Source organism: Stenella coeruleoalba, assembly GCF_951394435.1.
Source record: "Stenella coeruleoalba genome assembly, chromosome: X".
Taxonomy (NCBI): Eukaryota; Metazoa; Chordata; class Mammalia; order Artiodactyla; family Delphinidae; genus Stenella; species Stenella coeruleoalba.
The window spans coordinates 112,294,503-112,318,552 of NC_137152.1; the positions used below are offsets into that span (position 1 = coordinate 112,294,503).

General features: G+C 41.4%; 1 protein-coding gene across 1 annotated transcript; it reads left to right on the forward strand.

Annotated features, from left to right (window-relative positions):
- Window positions 1-624: 624 nt before the first annotated feature.
- LOC307180942 (putative MAGE domain-containing protein MAGEA13P) lies at window positions 625-1,687 on the forward strand (the record flags this gene model as incomplete). Its single annotated transcript, XM_079911605.1, is given in 4 exon segments — window positions 625-730; window positions 733-809; window positions 811-1,392; window positions 1,396-1,687. Coding segments are annotated over 4 exon segments (1,029 nt in total). The 3' UTR covers window positions 1,660-1,687.
- Between the last annotated feature and the right edge of the window lie 22,363 nt (window positions 1,688-24,050).

A 24,050-nucleotide genomic window follows, 5' to 3' on the forward strand; every position in this document is an offset into this window, starting at 1 on the left:
AGGCCTGCCTGGCCAGGAGAAAGCCGAGGACTCCGAGTGGGCACTGATGGGACCATCCACCCCAGGACGGTGCGAGCAACCCAAAGGCCGGCCTTCCCCCTCCCGTCAGCGCTGGGGACTGGGGGCAGGATTTTGATTGCAGTCTGCGGCCTGAAGTGGCCCTCAGTTCCTCTTACAGGGACTCAAGTAACCCCGGGAGCAAGGATCTTGGTCTGAGGCAAGTGTCCTCGGGTGAGCAGAGCGGAGGAAGCCCAGGAATGGCCGGGAGTCAGTCAAGGTGAGCACCCTGAATGTCGACCAGTGGGCCCCCCCACACCAGAGCAGAGGGGACACCACAGTGCCTGAGCTCGCACAGCCTACTGTCTTACCTGGAATCTGCAGGCTGAGCGGGCTGGTGTCACCCTGAGGAGTTTCACCGATCCTCCCACTGGTCCTTAGGGCACAGACCAGTCAGGAAGACAGGGGACCCCCCAGAGCACTGTCTAAGGGAAGACCTATTAAGATGGCCTTGGTCAGAGCTGACAGGGTCGAGTTTCTCACACTCTTCCTCTCTCCCTCAGACCAATTGGCCGCCATCACCACGCCCTGCCCACACCCCTGCCTGCTGCCCCAGCACAGGTCATCATGCTTCACAGTTGGAAGAGTCAGTGCGACGTGCTTGAAGTAGGCCTTCAGGCCGGAAAAGAGGCTCAGGGCCTGGTGGGCGCACAGGTCCCTGTAGCTGAGGAGGAGGGGCCAGTGCCTCCTCGCTCTGTCCTTTGACCCAGGGCCCCTCAGAGGCTGTGCCTGCTGCTGGGACGCGGAGTGTGTCCCCGGAGGTCGCAGAGAGCCCGCTCCTCCGTGGCCGTCGCAGCCATTCCACTGAGCAAGTCAAATGAGGGCTGCAGCGGGCAAGCAGAGGGTGTGAGCACCTCCCAGGCTCCCGGGTTCTTGCTCTGTGACGTGCTAAACAAGAAGGTGGCCAAACTGTTGCAGTTCTTAAGTGTCAAGTATGTAAAACAGGAGCCCATCACAAAGGCAGAAATGCTGAGGAATGTCATCAAAGAGCACAAGGACCACTTCCCTGCCATCTTCAGCAAAGCCTGTGAGTGCATGGAGGTTGTCTTTGGCATTGAAGTGAAGGAAGTGGACCCCACCAGCCACTCCTATGTGCTCGTGAAGACACTAGACCTCACCTACGCCGGGATGCTGAGTGATGACCAGCGCGTGCCCAAGGCCGGCCTCGTGGTACTTATCCTGGGTGTGATCTTCATGCAGGGCAACCGTGCCCCTGAGGAGAAAATCTGGGAAGTGCTGAGTGTTATTGGGATGTATGCTGGGCAGGAGGATTTCGTCTACGGGGAGACCAAGAAGCTCATCACCAAAGAGTTGGTGGAGGAGAAGTACCTGGAGTAGCGCCAGGTGCCCGACAGTGATCCCCCACACTGCGAATTCCTGTGGGGTCCAAGGGCCCACGCTGAAAGCAGCAAGATGAAAGTCCTGGAGTTTTTTGCCAAGATCGATGAGACTGACCCCACTGCATTCTCACGCTGGTATGAGGAAGCTTTGAGAGATGAGAAAAAGAGAGCTCAGGCCAGAGCTGCCGCGGGGGCTAATACTTCTGCCATGGCCAGTGGCAGCTCCAGTGTCATGCCCAGCAGCCTCTCCTGCCCTGAGTGAAGTCAGAGGAAGATTCTCCACTCTGTGTTTGAGGTCAAGTTTCTAAATAGTGGAGGGCTGAATTGCAGATTTTATCTTTTTTTTTCCTAAAGGTTTTTAGCTTTAGAGTCTAGGTTCGTGAATAACATTGGTCACATATTTACTGCCGTTTGTCAGGCTTTAGAATAAAAATTTTGCTAGTCTGTAACACAAATTGGGAAATCTTTCATCATATTTTGTGATCTGGAACAGGATAACATGGCATTGGAATAGGAATTTCCTTAGAAACATGCAAGGGCCCAGGAATAAAATAGATGGGAGCGAGAAATAGAAGAAAAAAATGTAAAAGATGGTTATCCTAAGAATCCTGTATCCCATTTAGTCTGTTGTTTTGTAAGATTAAAGTTATACACCTCGATTTGCTTGGCTAATTAAACAAGGTGTGAGAAATTAAATCTTAATAAATGAGAGTCCTGGCTCACTAGCTCATTTATGCTTATAGGTGGGTGTTAGAGGTGAGAGAAAAGCCTAGAATGGAAAACTGGTCCTGGCAGTTTCTCTGGGATCGTGGAGAAGCATAGCCCAGTCTCCACCTGGAGCAGGTGTCCTGCCCTTCTGTCCCCACGCCACTGAACAGTGCACAGACTTGCTGTTCTATACACATCATCTGCAAGGATTTCCTGAGAAAAGGCTGATATTTCTTTGAGGTGGTGCCCAGAGGCTGGCACTTTTTCCCTAGCCTGGGAGAGCCAGAGCCCATGCCACTGAGAGGACATTTTAATTAAGTTATCTTGAGTGCAGTTTGGTCAACTCTAAGCAAGGGCTAGATTTTTGGTGGGGGTGAGATGAATGAAAATAGTTGTTTGGATGGAAAAGCAGCTGAGAGGGGGGAAAGGAGTTAGTCCTTGACTCAAATTCCGGAAGCTTTGAGTTGCATTCAACTGGGGAAGACCTCCCAATATCCAAATTAAAGATCATATCCACTAACAGGGAAAATGTACTGAGTTTTATTTACAAAGCAGCATTTGGGGCTCACTTGTTTTATGTCCTAGAGTGCTACGTGTTCTCTGAGATGCCATGGAGCGCGCGCACACACACACACACACACACACACACACACACACACACAGTCCCAGGAGAGACTGATAGAGTCTGGGGTCAAAATCATATTAGAATTACTGCTATTATTAAACATCCATTAAATGCCAGGCCATGTGCTTGACTTACATTATATACTGTACATTCCAGCAGTCCCACAAGTCAGGGCTTATTAGACCCACTTCACAAATGAAGAAACTAAGGCTCATATTGGCCACTTAGCCATGGACCCAGTATCACATGTCCAGTAAGTGACAGAGCTGGGACTGGATCCCTGGTCTGAATTCATCGAGGTCCAGGCTGTCCCCACTACTCCCAGCCTGAGGCCGACCTTTTGTCTCTTAGTTCGTTTCCCTCCCCAGTACTGCATCATGGCAACAAAAAGAAGGGCCCTGTGTCCAGTGTGCTCAAAGCAGGCCTAAGGAAGGAAGGAGACGGTGAGAAACTGGACTTGGGGATTGTCTGTGGGCTTCATTTACCTCTGGGCCTCCTGCCTGGGTCCCAGGGCTTCCTGGCAATTCTGTCCGGGCCTGGCACTTTCCTGTACTATGCGCCCTTCCACTGGTCTTCCGTCATGTGCCCTCCTGTCCAGCTCTGGATCCTGGCCTGCTGGCCGGCTCATCACTTCCTCTTCTCTGAAGACTGGACCCTGCTCCCAGTGGAACAGCCCCAAATATTGTGTCCAAGTTATTTTAGTATGTCTCCCATTTTCTCATTAAGTTAAGCAGAAAATTAACTTAATCCCTCACGCATATAAAACTGGATTTGTTCAGTGATGTCCTGAGAGAAGGGATTCCTCTGGGCATGACTTAAAGTTCTGAAATGTCAGCAGGACCTTTCTCCTTTACTTTGAGAAGCAAGGATTTGGCCAGAATGACCAGGAGCCAGGGAAGGGTACTCTCAGTCAGTGAGGGTCATTGAGAGCATCCTGGCGAGAGCGATTGCCAGAGCCCACGAGAGAGCACGTACAAAACCGAGTCCAGAGAGCCCCAGGCAGGCTGGCGGTCAGGGCTCTCTGAGCCCAGAGTTCAGGGCCCAGAAGGAGAGATGGTGGGGAACCTGGGCGGGTGGTACTGGACGCCTTACAAGAATAGGCTGGGGAATCTCGGCATCCTCATGACTAGCTGGAAGTCCCAGTGTGGTCTGAGTGGGTAGGTCATTGGAGGAGTGGACCAGCCACATGCCAGACACCACCCGCTGCCTTAGAGTCGCCCGTGTGTCCTGTCAGGAAGAGCACAGCTGCTCCCCTGCATCATTTGGGTGAGCTACATTTCTTGACACCTCTAGTGGTCCAGTGCTCCCTTGCCAGTGTCCCCGCGCTGGGAGCTGTCTTGATGCCTGCTGGAGGCTGGGATGTGCCCCTGTGCGCAGTGGACGCCTCCGTAGCAGCTGGGCTATGTGAGTGAGTGGGGTGGTGACCGACGTCTGCCAGGTGAGACAGGCCAGGGGCACCAATGAAGAGTGGAAGGCAGTGCGCAGCCACAAGGAGGGGGCAATTGGAGGGGCGATCCCTGGGACTAATCACCTCAGAGACTCTGCAGCAAAAGGGCTGGGTGTGAACGTGCATTGAAACATGATCCAGGTGTTGTCCCCAGCTCAGGCTGCCTCCCGCGGATTCTGAGCTGTTGGGACACTAGAGGGCGGGTGTCCTGTGGCTCTGACTGCCGGTCTATGTTGCCACCAGACACTGTTTGGGATACAGGATTGGCCTGCATTATCTTCCCAGGCAGTAAACTGGGATATCGTAGGACTTTACTCATTTGCTTTCCATTTCTTAGAGATCACTGTCCTTCATGGCCTGATGTCCAATCAGTTAAAACTTGTTTCATATATTTCATCTGGATTTTTAGGTATATCAGGTAGGAGTTCAGTTCCTCTTACTCCATTACGGCCAGAAGCAGAAGTCCTATAATGCAAATTAAAACCAGGATTGAAAGACTATGGGACACATTTATGTTAATATAGACATACTTACATACAGCTAGGAGAATATACAGAAAATGTCAACAATGTATTTCTCTGCTAGTGGGTATATAATTGATTTCTTTATTTTCTTATTCACGGTTTTAAAATTTTCCAACAGTTTGGAAACACATATGAATTACCTTTATAAATATTTTAAAATGTGATTTTGACTGCCAGAAATAAATACACATCCTCTAAATGGTTTGTTTGCAAAAAATTGATCAACCTCTTGCTGGATTCTACCCAGCTTCTGGCATGCCTACTGCTTGTCTGACTAGAAAGAAAAAGAAATGCAATCCAATTAGTAAGCTATGTGTAGCCATCCAACTTCCTTCATACTTTCAAAGACAGTGCTGCACAGATAAGAATGCATCTCCTTTTTAAAGCCCTCTCTCCAGAAAAAGTATATTTACATCTAAATCATATTCTCCATGATATGATTAGATCCAATATTTATACGCAGGACAGTACACAGGCAATTTGGGGAGAAGGAATTATAATGATCACGTTCATTACTATGAGTGTTGTTTATATGTCTCTTGTCAGAGCGCATAATAAATAAATCATGTTATTTTAAAAATACGTTCTTCCGTCATTACTGCATTAATTCCAAGTTGTGCCTGAAAATGCACTTTTATTTTCTTATGACTGACGCAACATTTTCATTAGAATGTTTATCATTTTCTTTCATAGACTATTATCAACACACAGTTTCTCAACACATGGTTATCTTTCACAAAGTAAGTATCATGTAAAAAGTGCTATAATTGATCATTTTGACAGTCTTCTCTACTGTATATGTTATTAGCTGTAATTCACATACTCATTTTCTACACTCAACAATTCCACTATTTTAATGGTTTCATTCACACACTGCCCTAACAGAGCCATTAATGCTTATTGATGTGATTCAATATTATTTATACCTTAGGATATTCTCATCACTGTATTGTTTGTTCCTTGTTCTTTACTTTTCTTTCTTTTTCTCTTTCTTTCTTTTTATTAGAACAACCACATAGCCGCTTTCTTCATGTGAACAATTTCTCTTTATTAGACCATGGCCAACTTTCTGGAACTAGTCAATCCCTGAGTTTTACCAAATGATTTTGATCCAATTGTGTTTCTATGGATTTTTCAGTTGTAAAATATATACACATTATTTATTTCTTTGCAATGGAATAATCTTACAATACTTTTATTTTTCCATTTTTACAACGTAGGTTCACATTCTCCAAAAAAAAGGATGCAAGTGAAACTATACTTCAATTTAAGAAAAAAATAATAATAAAAATACAAGTGAATTAATAAGCACCAGTAACTCTGCCAATACTATTTTTTTACCAATACCACTTAATAAATTGGCTAGCATTTTCCTCTTGAAAATTAAAACTGTTCCTAATTTTCCCACATTATCACCTTGTTTCCTTTATATGCATTTGCTCTAGATCTAAATAATTTGATCACTATTCTACACTTTTAAACAATTACAAATTACTACTATAAGACATTTTTTTGTTTATATGATTATAAGTATCCTGTCATTTTTGCCCTTTCTGCAAACTCCTATATTATCTGTCATTTTCTCTATATGCACAGTTTCATATACTTTAAACTATGTCTGCAATGGGCTGAATAGCTGTGTCTCCCCCAAATCCTTATGTGTTTGGAGGTGAGGTCTTTGGGAGGTAATTAGTTCGTGAAGGTGGAGCCCTCATGAATGGGATTGGTGCCCTTATAAGAGTCCAGAAAGCTAGCTAGTTCTCTTTCTGCCATGTAAGGATACTGAGAAGTTAACAGTCTGCAGCCTGGAAGAGAGCTTTCACCAGAACCCAACCATGCTGGCACCATGATCTCACCCTTCTAGCCTTCGGAACTATGAGATATAAAGTTCTGTTGTTAATAAGTCACTCAGTTTATGGTATCTTTTTATAGGAGCCTAAGCTGACCAAGACAGTGTCCAAAACCATTGTTTTATAACAGTCTTTTAAAAAAATTCTCAGATATTTCAGCTTCTTTGATCTTTTCGAAGGAACAGTTTTTGTTCCATTGATATTATTTATTGTTTTTCTAATTTCAATTTCATTGGTTTCTGCTCTTATCTATATTATTACTATCATTCTTCTTGCCTTGGGTTTAATTTAGTTTTATCATTTCTCACGGTAGGAGCTGATGTTATCAAGTTGAGTCTTTTCTTCCTTTCTAATATAAGCATTAATGACATAAATTTCCCACTTAGCTCTTCTTTAGCCAAGTCCCAAAAATTGTGATATGGTGTATTTAGATTTTCATTCAGTTCAAAATATTTTCTAATTTCCTTCAATAATTCCTTTTGAAGCATGTGTTAGTAAAAATGTGTTGTTTAATTTCCAAATATCTGGGAACCGTGATGATATTTGAAAAAAATATTGAGGCCTTAAGTGCTAGAGTGAGGAGTTGGTAACTAATGTGTTGAGCGATGGGGAGCCTTGCTGACATGATCTGAGCTATGTGTGAGGAAGGACAATCTTGAGGGATAGAATGGATTGGAGGCAGGAAGTAGGGAGGTAGCTAAGAGTCAGCTACTCATTCTAGCCAACTATGCCGGATCATGCACTTACATCTATTGAATTTCTATTTCTGAAAGACCGTTTCTCTAAGTATTCAAGTCACTTTGAATTTAAATCCCAATTTAAATGTACTAGCAAATTCACTAGTTAATGTCATCTGCAAACCTAATTAGCACATCCTTTATCTCCATGAATGACTGGTTTAACCATTACCATGGCCAAGCCAGTTAAATTGCTCAATTTGGGCTAAAGTTGTTGCTACTGGAATAGATATTTGCATTTAATATATGCATTTCAAACTATAAGCAATTGCTACTTAGCTACTTAGAACCTAAAACGTAATTGTCAGGAGATGTAATTAGTATGAAATCAGAATCTTATGAATCTCTGCCTAATTATTCTGAGTTATATATCTAGATGTCTGGTTGCTATATATTTTTCCAAGGTTTCATACTCTTTTAAACCAAAGCATTTAAACCAGAGAACTGTGAGACAATAAAGTTCTGTTGTTTTTAGCTATCCAGTTTGTAGTACTTTGTTTTGGCAGCCCAAGAAAACGAATACAGATTTTGGTACCAGGAAGTGCGGTGCTACTGTAACAAATATCTAAAATATAGAAGCAGATTTGGAATTGGATAATGGGTAGAGCTTGGAAGAATTCCTAAGTGTTGATTTTTTTAAAAAGCTTAGATTGCCTTTAAGAGAGGATGGTAAAAATATGAACAATAAAGCACTTCTGGTGAGGCCTGAAAAGGGAATGATGAATGCATTATTGAGCACTGAAGGAAAAGCAATCCACATTATAAAGTGGCAGAAAATTTGTTTGAATTGTGTTTTTTTGTTGGGTGAAATGTAGAACTTATAAACTGTAAACCTGAATATTCAGCTGAGAAAATTTTCGAAGTGTGGAAGATACAGCCTGATTTCTTCTTACTGCTTATATTAAAATGCGAGAGTAAAGATATAAATTAAAGAATAAATTATTAAGCCAAAAGCAACTAGCACTTAATGATTTGGAAAATTCTCAGTCTATCTAGATATCATGATCTGGAAACAAGGCCAAGGGTGCGGCTGAACAACTGTTGGCTAAATTGATTAGGTACGTGCTTTGTGGATCCAATCAACCATCTCAGCAATAGGAATGTGGTGATCCTGGAAGGATCTGGGAGAAACCCCATGTCAAATGGGGTGAATTCCCTTGACATTCATGGAAGACAGAAAAGGTTTTTGAGAAGTATACCAACATGGCATTTCTAGCCTAGATTGAAAGGGACAGAGGTGGGACAAAGTGAAGGAAGCATGACTCTAAGGGCAGAGCCATGGATGCAAAGGCCAGAAAGAGCACAGGCCAAGGGGGCAGAGTGGCCACCTCCTTGTTTCCAGAGGGTAGGGCTGCTGCCCAGGGCTACGAGGGCAGAGCATTCTTAGGTCCTGGAACCTAGTGAAACTTGCCCTGCTGTGTTGTGAACTTACTTTAGATTAATGACACCTTTTTTTTCTTCTTCCAATCCCTCCCTTTTAGAATAGGACGTCTATCTTTATATATATATATATATATATATATATATATATATATATATATATATATATATATATATAAATATAATTTATTTATTTTTTGGCCACGCCGCACAGCATGCAGGATCTTAGTCCCCAACCGGGGATTGAACCCGGACCACTTGCAGTGGAAGCGCTGAACCACTGCACCGCCAGGGAAATCCCTAGGATGTCTATCTTAAGCCTGTTCTATAATTGTGTCTTTGAAGCAGATAATTTCTTTTCCAGTTTTCACGGGTCTATAGATGGAGAAGAACTATGCCCCAAGATGGACCATACTCATAGTCTCACCTGTAACTTATTTAAATGATGTATATGATACGATTTGAGACTTTAGTTGATTATACTTAGATGGTATTTTGGACTTAAAGTTGATGCTGGAATGGGTTAAGACTTTGGGGGATGTTGGGATGGGATTAATGTATTTTGTACGTGGGAAGTACATGAATTTGGGAGGATGCAAAGGGAAGATTGTTATGGGTTGAACTGTGCCCCCCCCAAAAAAAGATATGTTGAAGTTCTAATTCTCAGTATCTGTGAAGTGACAATATGACACAGCAAGTCCACTCCTGGGTATATACCCAAAGATTTGAAAACATTCAAACAAAAACTTGTGCATAAATGCTCTCAGCCTTACTATTCACAATAGCCAAAAAGTGGGAACAACTGAATTGTCCATCAGTGGATGAGTGAATAAACAATTGTGGTGTGTCCATACAATGGGACATAATTAAGCCATAAAAAGGAATGAAGTACTGATACATGCTATGATGTGGATGGGCCTTGAAAATATGCTGAGTGAAAGAAACCAGATACAAAATGTCACATGTTGCATGATCCCATGTGTATGAAATATCCAGAATTGGTCAATCTATAGAGACAGAAAGCAGATTGGTTTTGCCAGGGGCTGGGAGAAGGTTGAGTGGGGAATGACTACTTAATGGGTACAGCGTTTCCTTTTGGGATGATGAAAATGATTGGAACTTGATATAAGTGGTGGTTGCACAACATTGTGGATGTCCTAAATGCTGCTGAAATGTATGCTTTAAAATGGTTAATTTTATGTTATGTGAATTTCATCACAACAAAAAATGAAAAGTATATAAATGCAATCATACAGCGTGTAACCTTTTGAGATCAGCTGGTTTCATTCAGAATAATTCCCTTGAGATTCATCCAAGCCATTTGCCTTCTATGTCTTCAGAGAAACTGATGAAATGGCCAAGGCTAAGCACAAAGCCAGCTAGCATGTGAAGGCATTCTCTAGCCATGTTAACATTGCTCCATTCATATTTGTGTATACTTCCACCAGGTGTGACACCACTTACCTATCCTATCATCTAGTCCATGTTTCTCCCTTTTGTTTCTAAAGCTATAAACTCTTTACCTAATTTAGTGAGTATCAGTATTAGTTACTATAGCTGCTGTAACAAATTGCTACAAGCAGAGAAGCTTAAAGCAAGGCGAATTTATTATCTTAAAATTCTGAGAGGCAGAAGTCTGAAGTGTGCATGACTCAGTGAAAAAGGTATTGGTAGGGCTGCATTCCTTCTAGAGACTCCAGGGGAGACTATATCTCCTTGCCTTTTCCAGGTTTCAGAGAATGCTGGCGTTCCTTGCGTCAAAGTCCCTTCATCAATCTTCAGAGCATCATTCCAACCTCTGCTTCCACCATCACAGCCCCTCTCTCTCTGTGACCCTAATTCTACTACCTTCCTTTCATAAGATTGATTACATTGGACCCACCTGGGTATTTCACCTTAATCTCCCCATCGCATTTCCTTAATTTAACCTCCCTTTTGCTATGTAAATTAACATATTCACAGATTCTAGGGTTTAGAATGTGAACATATTTGATTCTGCCTACCTCAGTGTTTGTTTTTTTTTGAATTCCAGACATATTGGTTCAACAGCATTCCCTTGATTTACCAGCCTAGTTAGACTTTCAAGGCTCCTCAACTGAATCCATTAATTTAACTGCAATGCATTGAATGAATTGAGTAGAAAGTACCACAATAAACTGGACATGCCAATCATCCTGCATGTGTCTGGACACACACAAAATGACTTCTCAAGAGTCATGACTTTTATTAAAGTATTAATACAAGCCTTGCTTACTGCTTTCCACACTCTGCCTATTTGGGAGCGATGCTTGAGATATTTTGCAGACTAAATATGCATTGATTAATGGTTCTTTCCACATCTTTTCACCAAGATAGTATTTTAATGGTACGTATTATTGATTTTCACTTTCCCACAGTAATAATTTGTATTGGTAAATAAAACAAAGAGATGCTTAAATATTCACTTGAGTTGTTTTTCTAATTCTTTTTTTAAATTAATTTATTTATTCATATTTTATTTTTGGCTGCATTGGGTCTTCATTGCTGCACACGGGCTTTCTCTAGTTGCGGCGAGCGGGGGCTTCTCTTGTTGTGGAGCACGGGCTCTAGGCACACGGGCTTCAGTGGTTGTGGCTCACGGGCTTAGTCGTTCCTCGGCATAAGGGGTCTTTGCGGACCCAGGCTCAAACCTGTGTCCCCTGCATTGGCAGGTGGATTCTTAACCACTGCGCCACCAGGGTAGTCCTCACTTGAGCTATATTATGATCAGTACTTTCAGAGGCACAAGATAATAGAGACAATATAAATAATCTCATAGAAGCTAAGCAATTCTTCCCACACTAAAATGTGAAGGCATGTCCAAATGGCAGCATTTTTTCCTAATCCCTACCATACTGGGTTTTCAAACATAAGTTTCTCACTACCAAACTAAAGTTGATTCTCAATTTATAAAACTAAATCACTTTTAAAAGGCGTTCAGACTCCTTAAAACGTTCCATTATTACTTGTGACAATTACTAGTTGTAAATGTAAAAAATATACAAAATCCCACCATATATTCTGGGCCAGTTGACACCAATGAGAGTGCTGGGACATTTATCCCCTCTTTAGTCTGAGATACCAAAGGAACGTTAAGAGGTCTTCTGGCCTAAAATCCAGCTCCCTAGATTTGTGGCATCTGCTCATTTAATAAACATGCCTCTGTGTATTCCTTGAATATGTTGACTTAATAGGGCCAAAGACAGAGACCAAAGCAGGAAGTTTCCTTGAGGACAATCTTGGTAGATAGACCTTCAAGCTTTGCTTGGACAGTTCCTAAGATTACTCTGGGGTTTTCTGAGTTACCTCTGCCCTCTCCCTTCTCTCCCTGCCCTCCCACCCCATGCTAACTGCTTTGCTGATCATGCTCTTTGCTTGTATTTTCATATGTATCTGGTTGGACTGCTTTGATATAAGGGAGGATCTCTCTTTAAGCTTCAGTTTTACTGTGTGTCACTAAGTCCAAAGGATAGAAAGCCCTTTTTATAGGCTGTGGGCTGTAAACGTTTCTGGGATATCTTTAGCGCAGTCTGTAGCAACTGAGGATTTGCATTACCTTGCCTTTTCCTTATATGTCAAGACACATAATTTACTAACTTTTTAAATGGACTGGTATATATTGATATTTCATTGTTTCTTTGTTTTTCTTTGTTTCCACTTGTCTCGCTAAGCTGTGAGCTGAGAGGTTTGAGAGCCAGACTTTGAAATGAGTCAGCTGTTTAGAGCCCAGACACTGAAAGAGGTTTCCGTAGCAACGGAGATGTGTGGGAAAGCCTTATGCACACTATAGCTTAGGAAGCAAGATTTACTGGCTGAAGTGCAAAGCTTCCCCTCCGTCCAGGAGTTATTTTCTTAGTACAGGGATACTTGATTTGTGTTAGTTTTAGCTAACATTCAAACATGGTAAAATTTCTTCTCAGGGTGAACTTTGCATTTTGTGGAAATATATTAAATACTGATATTAAACACATACTCTTTCAAAAATAATCATAAAATCAATAAAGCACTATTAACTAAGGGAGCTAAGCTTTAGTCAATGGTAAATAACAAAAGTATCTTATTGATCTCATCACAAACATATTCACTGCTACAATGAATTCGGTCTGGCCAATGTCTTGCCTCCATTCCTATCTATAAAGTGGTCATTAAATATATGGAAAACATCTGACACCTAGCAGGTTTCCTAGAAGAGATTTCAGACAACCAATCCTTATTCGACCTATGGCCAGCTGATTTAATTGGTTAGAAACTGACTAAGCAAACCAACACTTCTGGTCTGATTCAATATTCCACTCAACCCTAGGTAGTTGCATTGTGATGGAGCCATTGGGCAGAAGTGAAAGAATCAGTGTATTTCCACACATCCACTATTGGAGAAACAACTCCAAGGGCATTCCCTTGGTAACTCATTCCCAGGAAACTCAGCTTTCTGCAATATAGAGGGCACATATACTGCCTGGAGTTTTGCAAACTAATTACAAAAAGACTTGTGATCTAAGAAATATTGCGGTTGGACCATGAGGATAACTATAAACAAATTCTGCCATATGGAAAATTTTACAAAATATTATATCTCAACCTAGAGCTAAACACTGTAATTTGCTAGGCCAGGGTTTTCCTCCCATAATCTTTGGGGCTATTGTGAGAACATTAAGAACCATTCTTTTCTCTTTATTTCTGTTGATGACCTCTGCACTCTTGTCACCATTCTGCTGAAAGGAAGCCTTATCTCCCCTACAGAATCATTTTGATTTCTAACATGACCTCAAAATCTTCAGCTAAAAACTGCCTCAAATTTGTGGTCATGATAATTTAAATATTAAATGGTCTTTTAAAGGTGGCTATCACTGGGCTTCCCTGGTGGCGCAGTGGTTGAGAGTCCGCCTGCCGATGCAGGGGACACGGGTTCGTGCCCAGGTCCAGAAAGATCCCACATGCCGCGGAGCAGCTGGGCCCGTGAGCCATGGCCGCTGAGCCTGCGCGTCCGGAGCCTGTGCTCCGCAACGGGAGAGGCCACAACAGTGAGAGGCCCGCGTACCGCAAAAAAAAAAAAAAAGTGGCTATCACTAAAAGCTATGTGGGAGTGCATACAAACTAGCAGCAATGCTTTGTAACTTCAAAATATGCCATGATTCGAGATTTGATTCCATATTTATAGAAACAGCAAGAATTGCTTGCGTGATCAAGTAGTACAACTTCCTCACTTTACGGATGCTGAAACCAAGGCTTTTATTGAGAGAAGAGCATTTCTCCTTCAATTACGTTAAATTAAGTGAGGTTTGGAGATGATTTAATTTGAAATACATTTTTAATTCCCTGCTAACATATATTTTAATGTCAAATTACATTTGGTTTACATACCTGTATTTCTTCAAAAGATCTTACATATCTGTAAGGTATTTAATGGAATTGGAAATAAAACTTAATCTTCTGTGTCTAGGGTCTATAACTTTTCTTTGACAACTAAAATGGCCTTCCCTCTTGGTTGATGATAAAGTGGAAAATTTTGAAAAGGCCTGGTATCATCCAGACTTCTCTGCAATGGTCATAAACGCTAAGTATGTAAGTGGCACTAACTCTTATTTCTGCGTGAATACAGCAATATTAAAGCCATAGCTACAGACTCAACAAGCTACCTCGTTCAAGACAAATAGTATCTTATGGTTCAAATGAAAGAATTTTTGTACTGGTTGTCTTTCATCAGGTAGGCTCTAAATAGAAAGAATGCCTGTAAAACAACGTGTACTTTTCAAATACGTGTACTGATTTAACTATTGTGCCTGCTTTCCATATTGGAAGCACTGAGATAGTTGAGTAATTAATATGTTTTAACAAATATACATGACAAATAGTTTGCGCTTAGTAAATGCTTGTCGAATGAGTGAATGAACATCCCCAGTTGGTTTTTACCAGTCTGTCTCATGAACTCCTTATCCTCTATCCCATCCTCCCAAGTTGGGAGTACTAATGTATGCATCACATATCATGTACATTTCCAACTGGATCTTTTTATTTGAGTCTCAGGGCTAATAGTTCTGCCCAGATACTAGACATATCTTCTTGAATTATGAGCTCTTTCCTCCCAAACCAATTATATCCATAAGCGAACACCCTTTTCCATAGTTACCCCTTCCAATCAAATTCAGTTCTATTCCAAATAAGTTTGTCCCTGTTAATAACACTTTTATTCTCGTAAGCTATTCAGGCTTAAAACTTTGAATCATCTTTGGCAGTTTCTACTCACAGAGCTCTCATTTCATTCAGTCACAGACGCTATCCATTTTCTTTCAAAATGACTGTCATTTTCATCCACCTTATTTCCCTTCTCAATGCCCATTTCCAAATATTTATCCCCTCACCCTTGGATTATTGCAACAGCCTCCCAGCCTAGCCCTCAGGTTCCAAGTTCTCCCTCACCCCAAATTATCCCCATTGTCCTCCCTCTCTGCTATACCTCCTTACAGCATTTCTAATTTGCATCTCTCAGTTTAGCACTGAATTCCATAATTTTGCACTGGTGTTTGTTGCTGTGTGGAAAGCTCGTTTCCCCAATGTATTATAAACCCCTTAAAGGCAGGCATAGTATCTTAAACTGCTCTGTATTTCCTACAGCCCTGAGCACAGAGTGGCCACTCAAAAAAATAAGAAAAGCGTAGGAGTAAAAAATAAATAGAAGGCAGAATAATAGGAAGCAGACAAGAAGAGGAGACAATAATCAAAGAGGAAATGAAAGGGGGTTTTCTATGCAAAAATACCTTTATGGAGTGAGATCTCCCAATCCTGTCCCAGTCTGCCTCTGTTCCACTCGCCCTGTGGAGCAGCTACCAGGCTTCTATTCCATGTGTTACTTAGCATGAAAATAGGACCCACTACAGAGCTGATACCTTGGCTGGAGTACTGAATTTTGAGATGGTTTGGAAAGACAATGGGAAATGAAGAGTCTTTGCTAGGACTTCCCTGGTGACCAGTGGTTAAGAATCCGCCTGCCAATGCAGGGGACGTGGGTTCGAGCCCTGGTCCGGGAAGATGCCACATGCCGCGGAGCAACTAAGCCCGTGCACCACAATTACTGTGCCTGTGCTCTAGAGCCCGCGCGCCACAACTACTGAAGCCCGTGCGCCTAGAGCCCGTGCTCCGCAACAAGAGAAGCCACCACAATGACAAGCCCACGCACCACAACGAAGAGTAGCCCCCGCTCGCCACAACTAGAGAAAGCCTGCGCGCAGCAGCGAAGACCCAACGCAGCCAAAAAATAAATAAATAAATTTATTTTTTTAAAAAGAGTCTTTGCTAAAGAAACAATAAACAGAAAATCTCGAGTAACCATGCCTTATGCTTGTGACACTGTTCACCAGAAGAGGCTTAGATATGTTTCAGTAACACATAACCCCCAAATCTCAGAGACTAAAGACACAAAACTTTATTTCTCACTCACACAAAGTCACTTGGGGGTCATTTAGGAGGCGGAGTTTTCAGCCATTTAGTGACTCAGAGATTGATGCTCCTTCTGTCCTTACAATGTATCCTCTTCCTGGTTACTGAAGAAGGGGAAGAGACAGCTTGGAGATGGCCTAGGAACTCTTAATGCTTTGAATTAGCAGTTACTTGTGTCACACCCACTCACAGCCCATTAGCCAGAGTTTTCACATGGTTCCAACATAAGTAAAAAGATACTAGGCTGGGCTTCCCTGGTGGCGCAGCGGTTGAGAGTCCGCCTGCCGATGCAGGGGACACGGGTTCGTGCCCCGGTCTGGGAAGATCCCACATGCCGCGGAGCGGCTGGGCCCGTGAGCCATGGCCGCTGGGCCTGCGCATCCGGAGCCTGTGCTCCGCAACGGGAGAGGCCACAACAGTGCGAGGCCCGCGTACAGAAAAAAAAAAAAAAAAAAAAAAAGATACTAGGCTATATATGGAAACACGTGGAAAACTGGGAGAGCACTAGTGTCTTCCACAAGCACCTTTGTGTTATCCAAGGAGTTTTACATCTATTGAACACTTGGTTCCCACAATTCTGTGAGGTGTCTGGGACAGACAGCAGCTCCTTCGTAAAGAAGTAGCAACCAAGGCCCGGAGGGCAAAAGTGACTTTTCTCGGTTACAAATTTAACTAGTGACAGAGGTAGAATTAGAAACACGGTGCCTCTTTTCACTCCTGAGTTCTTTATGCTTTAAAATATTTCCTGCTGAAAAGAAAAAACTCGACAGCCAGGAGCAAGCCAAGAAGATGAAGATGGTTGACTCACTTCATACTCAGCCACTTTCAGGCACTTCCAGATTAAATGAAAATATCTCTCTTCAGATTGTAATAATAATAAATAAATAAAATTATCCAGAAACTTTTCGAAGATATTATCAGATGTTTGACGATTTTTAACTAGACCCATGGATTTCTTTCACTGGCAAAAAAGAAAAAAAAAATCTCTGTTGACCACAAAGCAGTTTAAAAGAATTAGTAAAGAACATCTTGCTTAACAGTCAAAAGAGATGCTGAAAGGAAATCCAATCAGAGGAAGCTTAATATTAAATAGGTAGTCTTATGTTGGTCGTGTGACATTACCCACATACCCATGAATATACTATGCCATACAGATAACTGGTCAACTGGACTTCAAAATAACGGATGTGTCCCATGCGTTACTATGCTTCTCCTTATACTCATCTCTCCTGCATGAATATACCCCTGATGTAATACTTGTCACATTGTGTTGCAATCATTGATGTGCTTGTCCCTCCCCTTTCTCCAACCTTTGAAGACAAAGATCATGTGTTATTGGTTGTTATAGTCACAACACATAGTGAAATGGTCCTACCTCTCTTGTTCCCCCTTTGAAGGTTCCTTGGCTTTAGTTGATCACGTCCATGTTCCTCAGTGCTCTGCCCCAGGTCCTATACTCTTCTCAACGTATACTAACCTCTTGGGTGGTTTCATCTACTCCCATGGATTTAAGTACCATTAATATTGTGGTTATGCCTAATCTCTGACTCTCATTGAACTTTAGACCCACCAGTCATTGTCTACAGGACCTGTCCATTGGTCCTGAAAGTCAATACAATGCTGGCTGACCCAGTTCTCTCCCTCACCACCCCCAAACTACTACTGTTCCTTTGCTCCCTGACTCTTTCAGTGGCACCAATATCCAACCAGTGACTCAAGCCAGATATTTGGGAGTCATTCTCCTACTCCCTATTCATTTTCCACCACGATCAATCAATCAATCACCAAATCCTGACCTTTCAATTTCCTAAAACATCTCTCAAATCTGTAAAATTTCTCCCCATCTCCACTTTCACTGCATTAGTCATGACACTATCACCTCCCAACTGGAATACTCCAATCTTTCCTCTTCTACCCCATTTTCTTTACATCAAAGAGAGTGATCTTTCTAAAATGCCAGTATGATCTTGTCACTGCCATATGTAAAAAAGTAATCAATTATCTGTTATTACTAGGTGCTTTGAGTACACAAAGATAAAAATCTAGATGAGGGTGGTGTTATGGACTGAATGTTTGTGCCCCCCTCCAAATTCATATGTAGAAACCCCAATCCCAATGTGATGGTATTAATTAGGTGGGGTCTTTGGGAGGTAATTAGGTTTAGATGAAGTCCTGCGGGTGGAATTCTCATGAATGGGATTAGTGCCTATATAAAAAGAGGCCAGAGATCTGGTTAACTCTCTTTCCAACCTGTGAGGATACAAGGAGATGTCAGCAATCTATAGGCTGGAAGAGCATTCTCATCAGAACCTGACCATGCTGGCACCCTGACATTGAACTTCCAGTCTCCAGAAATGTGAGAAATAAATTTCTGTTGTGTTTATAAGCTACCCAACCTATGGTACTTTTTTATAGGAGCCTGAATTGACTAAGACAGGTGAAGGTGGAAGGAAAAGATAGTCTATAATCAGTTAAGGTTTTTGGATACAAATAATAGAAACTAACTCTGGCTAACTGAAGGGGAAAAGTTTATTGAAAAGATATTGGATAGTTCACAGAATCAACAGGAAATCTGTCAAAGTAGGTTCAAAATAGTCAAGAACCAAAGGTAACTAGGCAGCAAGAAATACAGCCAGTCACTCCACAGGAACAGCTGGTGTTGGCAACACTGCCACAGGTCACTTGACTACTGCCTCAGTGAATAATCTCTAACTTTCCCTGTTCCTTTTCATCTCTCTCAGAATTCCAAGTCCCAAGATGGAGCATTCAATTGGTGAAACCTAGGTTATACATCCATGACCAAATACCAGGGAAGAAGAGGTTGAAATGCCAGGTAACTTCAAAGTCCATGATGGAGATGGAGCCCTAATTCCCACCAAGACTTACACAGTGGCAGATTCTCTCGGAATAGAATGGTGGTCTAGATATTAGGTAGCCAAAAAAAAAAAAAAAGACAACTGTATATAATCAAGTTTACAATCCCTATCCAAGAACCTTGGAAACAGATATATTTCAAGATTCATACATTTTCAGAGTTAGAACAGTAATAAGACCCACATACTGCATATGAAATAACACAATGAGAGTAGCCCATTATCAAACACATTTATATTTCTGAACTGAAATAAATGCTTATTAACACTAAACTGAGATAAATAAAGACTAGAGAGAGTCTCACATCACTTCAGATTAAATTTTACTACCAAATAAGTTCAGATCAGATCAGATTTTTTTTAATGATTTTGAAAACTTTTCTATTTTCATAGCTTTGGGGGTTTGAGAATTGCAAGAAAGAGATGGTCAACCTATCTGTGTTAGCACCATAAAGACTCATCAGAGTTTCTGGAGAAAGGAGAATGTGATTATTCTGAAAGAATCAAGGATGACTTACTGAAGAAAGTAACATTTGAACCCAGTCTAACATAAAGAATGGATAAAATCTGAATGGACCTGAACGTGAGGGAGGACATACACATTAGAAGGCATAGCAGGAGGGAAAATCCCTGGATGGAAAGACAAGGAAACATGTGAAGAATAGCTGCGGTCAAGTTTCAGCGTCTGTGAAGGAGAACAGGATATAACCTTGAAACGTAGACTAAATCATAGAGCACCAGATTAAAGGATTCATTTCATTCTCCAGCCAATGGGGAGCCGTCGAAGTTTTTTGAGTATGGAATTATAAAATCAGAGCTATGCTTTTGGAAGTTTAATCTGGCTATATTGTGTCAGTTTCAAATAATCCATATAGATAAATTTTATCTGATATCACAGGAGATGTTTAATTTATACAATTGAAATCCATTTTCTCTTGCCCTTGTCTCAGTAAAGATAGCTGCTTGACACCGCCCAGTCAATATTCCTATCCTTTCAGAACACTCCTACTCAATTGCCTACTAAGAAGTGTTGGAGAATTGTCGGAAGACTTGTGAGGAACTAAGTTATTGGTGTAAGATAAACCACAAATAGACAATGTAATGCAGAATAATGGACTTAAAGGTTAATATTTAACGACTTCTTCAGTTGTTTCATTTAATGGTCTGGTATCAGTACGCCAGATACTGATCAGAATAATGAGTTAATTATAATTATTCCAAGTGAGGGAAAGAGTTAAAGAGAAGATCAACCCCAACCAACATTTATTGAACATTCAGTGAGAACCAGACATTATCCTAGATAATTTCTGTACATGATACTCATGTCAGGAATGAACTATTTCTTGGCCATGCACCAGGAAAACAATCTCTCTCCCTTCCATTCTCACCCCAAATTCACCCTCCTTTCTTGGATACAAAACAAAACTTCCATCTTCGGCATACTTTGTCCTTAGGAACAGGAACTGGTAATTTTCTTCATTACAAAGTATCTGTAGTCACAGCTACCACAGAGACCTATGTATTAAAGACCATTGGCTGCCCCAGCTGATTAGCAGCCAAAGGCACAAACGAAGTGCATTCTCAGCACTTTTTTCTGACATTAGCCCATTACTTCCCACTAAGTGTGAGTTATAAAAGCATCTTCCCTGCCCCCACCCTAACTACTGCATTTGACTCAGTGTCCTCCCTACAAGCTGTTATCTGCAGACTCTGCCATGACACATATTGGCCAGTTATGGATGAGATCAAACTGCAGAATATTTTTGTTCTATGGGCTAGAATATTTCCAGTAATTAAAGGGATTTAAGAATAAGTTGGTTTTTTAAATTATATTATTTAATATAATTAATTCAAAATATTAACCAATCAATACAGAATCGGTTTAAAATATTAATGACAGGGCTTCCCTGGTGGTGCAGTGGTTGAGAATCTGCCTGCCAGTGCAGGGGACATGGGTTCGAGCCCTGGTCTGGGAAGATCCCACATGCCGCGGAGCAACTGGGCCCGTGAGCCACAACTACTGAGCCTGCGCATCTGGAGCCTGTGCTCCGCAATGGGAGAGGCCCGTGCACCGCGATGAAGAGTGGCCCCCACTTGCCGCAACTAGAGAAAGCCCTGGCACAGAAACGAAGACCCAACACAGCCAAAAATAAATAAATAAATTTATAAAAATATATATATATATTAATGACATAGCTTACAAGGAAAAAGTTGTTTTAAAACCATTTATTTTTCATGTGTTTCACCAATGTCATTAAAATACTATATACTCCATCCCTTTAAATCCCATAATCCCTCCCACCAACAACTCATCCTCCAAAGTTACTCCTCCTTAGCTTGGAGAAAACATTTTTACCTCAATAGTCAGTAGTCTTGAAATTTCCTGGCTATAGTTAAAGAGATTTTTTTAAAAAAACTTCATATGTATCTGGCTACTGAAAGATAGTATGACTCAATGCAACAATTCTTGACTTGCTTCTCCCATGACACATGGAATGGAAAGCCTGAATATGCTTACCCCATTCCTCTGAGCAAGTCCCAGTACGCTCGTCATAACTGCATCCCTTTTCTTCTCATTCAAGAAAGCAAATCAGAATATAAGGGACTGAGAGTGACCCCACGTTGTTCTGTTTTTTTTCTACTCAGTGTTCTTTCTTGGCCCTTCCTCCACAACCTGATTTCAAGCTAATGGTTCAGTCATAGGGACATCTCTTCTTATACTGTATTCTTTTTTAGGGACTTCCCTTGATATCTAAAGATCTATTTGATGTCTATATATTGACAACTCCAAAAATTTATATTTCCAAGGCAAATCTCTCTTCTGAACCCCGGAAACCCATCTGTTCCTCTGTCTACTTGATATTCAATTTTTCAGAGGCATTTCAAACTCAATTTTTCCTTGTAATCTTCCCCCACCAGCTAGATCCTCTCTCACTACGCCATGCCTCAGTGAAGCGTTTCCATTCAGTTCAGTAAGTCAGAATCCTAGGTGTCAGCTATAATACCTCCTTCTCCCTCAACATCTGTATCTAATCTAAGTCCAAGTCCTGTCAATATCCCCAGCTAAAGATTTCTTGAATCTGTCCATATTTCTCCTTTCCTACAGCTTTTCCCCTAGTCTAAGCCATCACCCAATTTCACCTGGACCACTGTAATTTACTTTCTACACAGCATATATGGAATATAATGTTAATGGTGCCCTAAGGAGTTGCTCAACTCAGCAGTTCTCAAGCCACTGGAGAGGAGTAAAATCAGGGGATCATGGCCAGAAGTCAGTTTCCGGAATTGTGGAAGAAGAGATGCTCATCTTTAAGCAGATTATTGTGAAAGACACCCATCTCTCTGTGGAACAGTCTAAGATCACAGTTGATAGGAAAAGATTAGTAGAGTCTACAGGAGGTAAGATTCAGGAGCTGAGAAGCCTGGATTCATTTTCTGGGGAGAAATTAGCATGCACCCATAACTCTTATGACAATCCTAAACCTGCCTTTGAGGATGCAACGTGGCCACCTTAAAAGCTCAGTACTCTGAACTGGCATTTATTTTCTACAAATGTCTGCTTTAGCTTCTGGATTTATTCAGCTATATCTGATAAATTCAATTTTCTGGAAGAGGGGAGAGAATGAACAGAGAGATGTGGATGAAGACAGGGATAAAAGGAACAGAGGGTCAATACTGGAAAAGAAAGGGACACATAAGATGATCTAAAACCATGAGAAAATGTTTCACCCATAGCCTCCTCTGTCCTCTTGCAAAATCACGCAATCAATCTCACCATACATTTCTAATTAGACAGGAGCCATGGTAATGGTAATGTTCCTCATCTCTTACCACTCCCACTGCATTATTCCCTTCCAGCCACATTGTTTCTTTCCTATTCCTGGAGTATACTAGGCTTGCCCCAGCCTTAGGGATTTATACTTACTGTTGCCTCTGCCTGGACCCATCTTCTCCCAGGTATTCTCATCACCTTCTCCCTCACGTCCTTCATGCCTCTGCTCAGACAATTTTCTATCAGAGAGGATTCCCTAGCCTCCCTCACCTGCACTTACTATCCCTCTTGTCTTTATACCCCCAGTAAAGGGGTTACCCTCAGAGGAGTAAGATCTTCTCTCTCTTTTTCTTTTTCTTTTCCTTTTCTTCCCTGTGGTATCTACAGCATTTTTTCTAATTGATATAATTGACATACAACATTGCATTAGCTTCAGGTTTACAACATAATGATTCAATACTTGTATACATTGCAAAATGATCACCACGATAAACATTTAGTTAACATCCGTCACCCATACATGGTTACATTTTTTTTCTTGCAGTGAGAACTTTTAAAATCTACTCTCTTAACAACTTTCAAATATGCAATACAGTATTTTTAATTAGAGTCATTATGCTGTACATTACATCTGCATGACAGTTATTTTATAACTGGAAGATCGTACCTTTTGACCCCATCACCCATTTCACTCCCCCTCCCACCCCCTGCCTCTGGCAGCCATCAATCTGTTCTCTGTATCTATGAGCTTGGTTTTTTTTTTAGATTCCACATATAAGTGTGATCATATGGTGTTTGTCATTCTCACTACAACATTTTAGAACAATACCAGACTTATAGTAGGTATTCAATAAATATTTGTTATATGGAAAAAAGAATAAATAATCCAATGCAACCTAGTGATGAAATACCCTAGTGAAAATTTTTCCTATTAATTACTAACAAGTGCTAACAAAGAAAGTCTTACATATTTAAGCAGCATCAATTTGGTTGGATAGAATCCAGGAACTATGACAATCCTTGCCGACACCCACTCAAAACCCCTTTTGCCCCATCCATCTGCTAAATGTTTCTATTCATATATTTGCCTTGTGGCTTTGTTTTCAGTCCCATCCAAACTTTTTCTTGTCCAAAGGAAGAAACACAATCTCAGTGTCTGGTACATATTTAGCCTTTTCCCATTCGAGATTTGGTGTTCTATCTTTTCCCAGGCATTCTGAACCACAGCCTCATCTTCTCAATCGTTATTATACAGCCACGCCACCTGCTTTGCTCACCACATTGC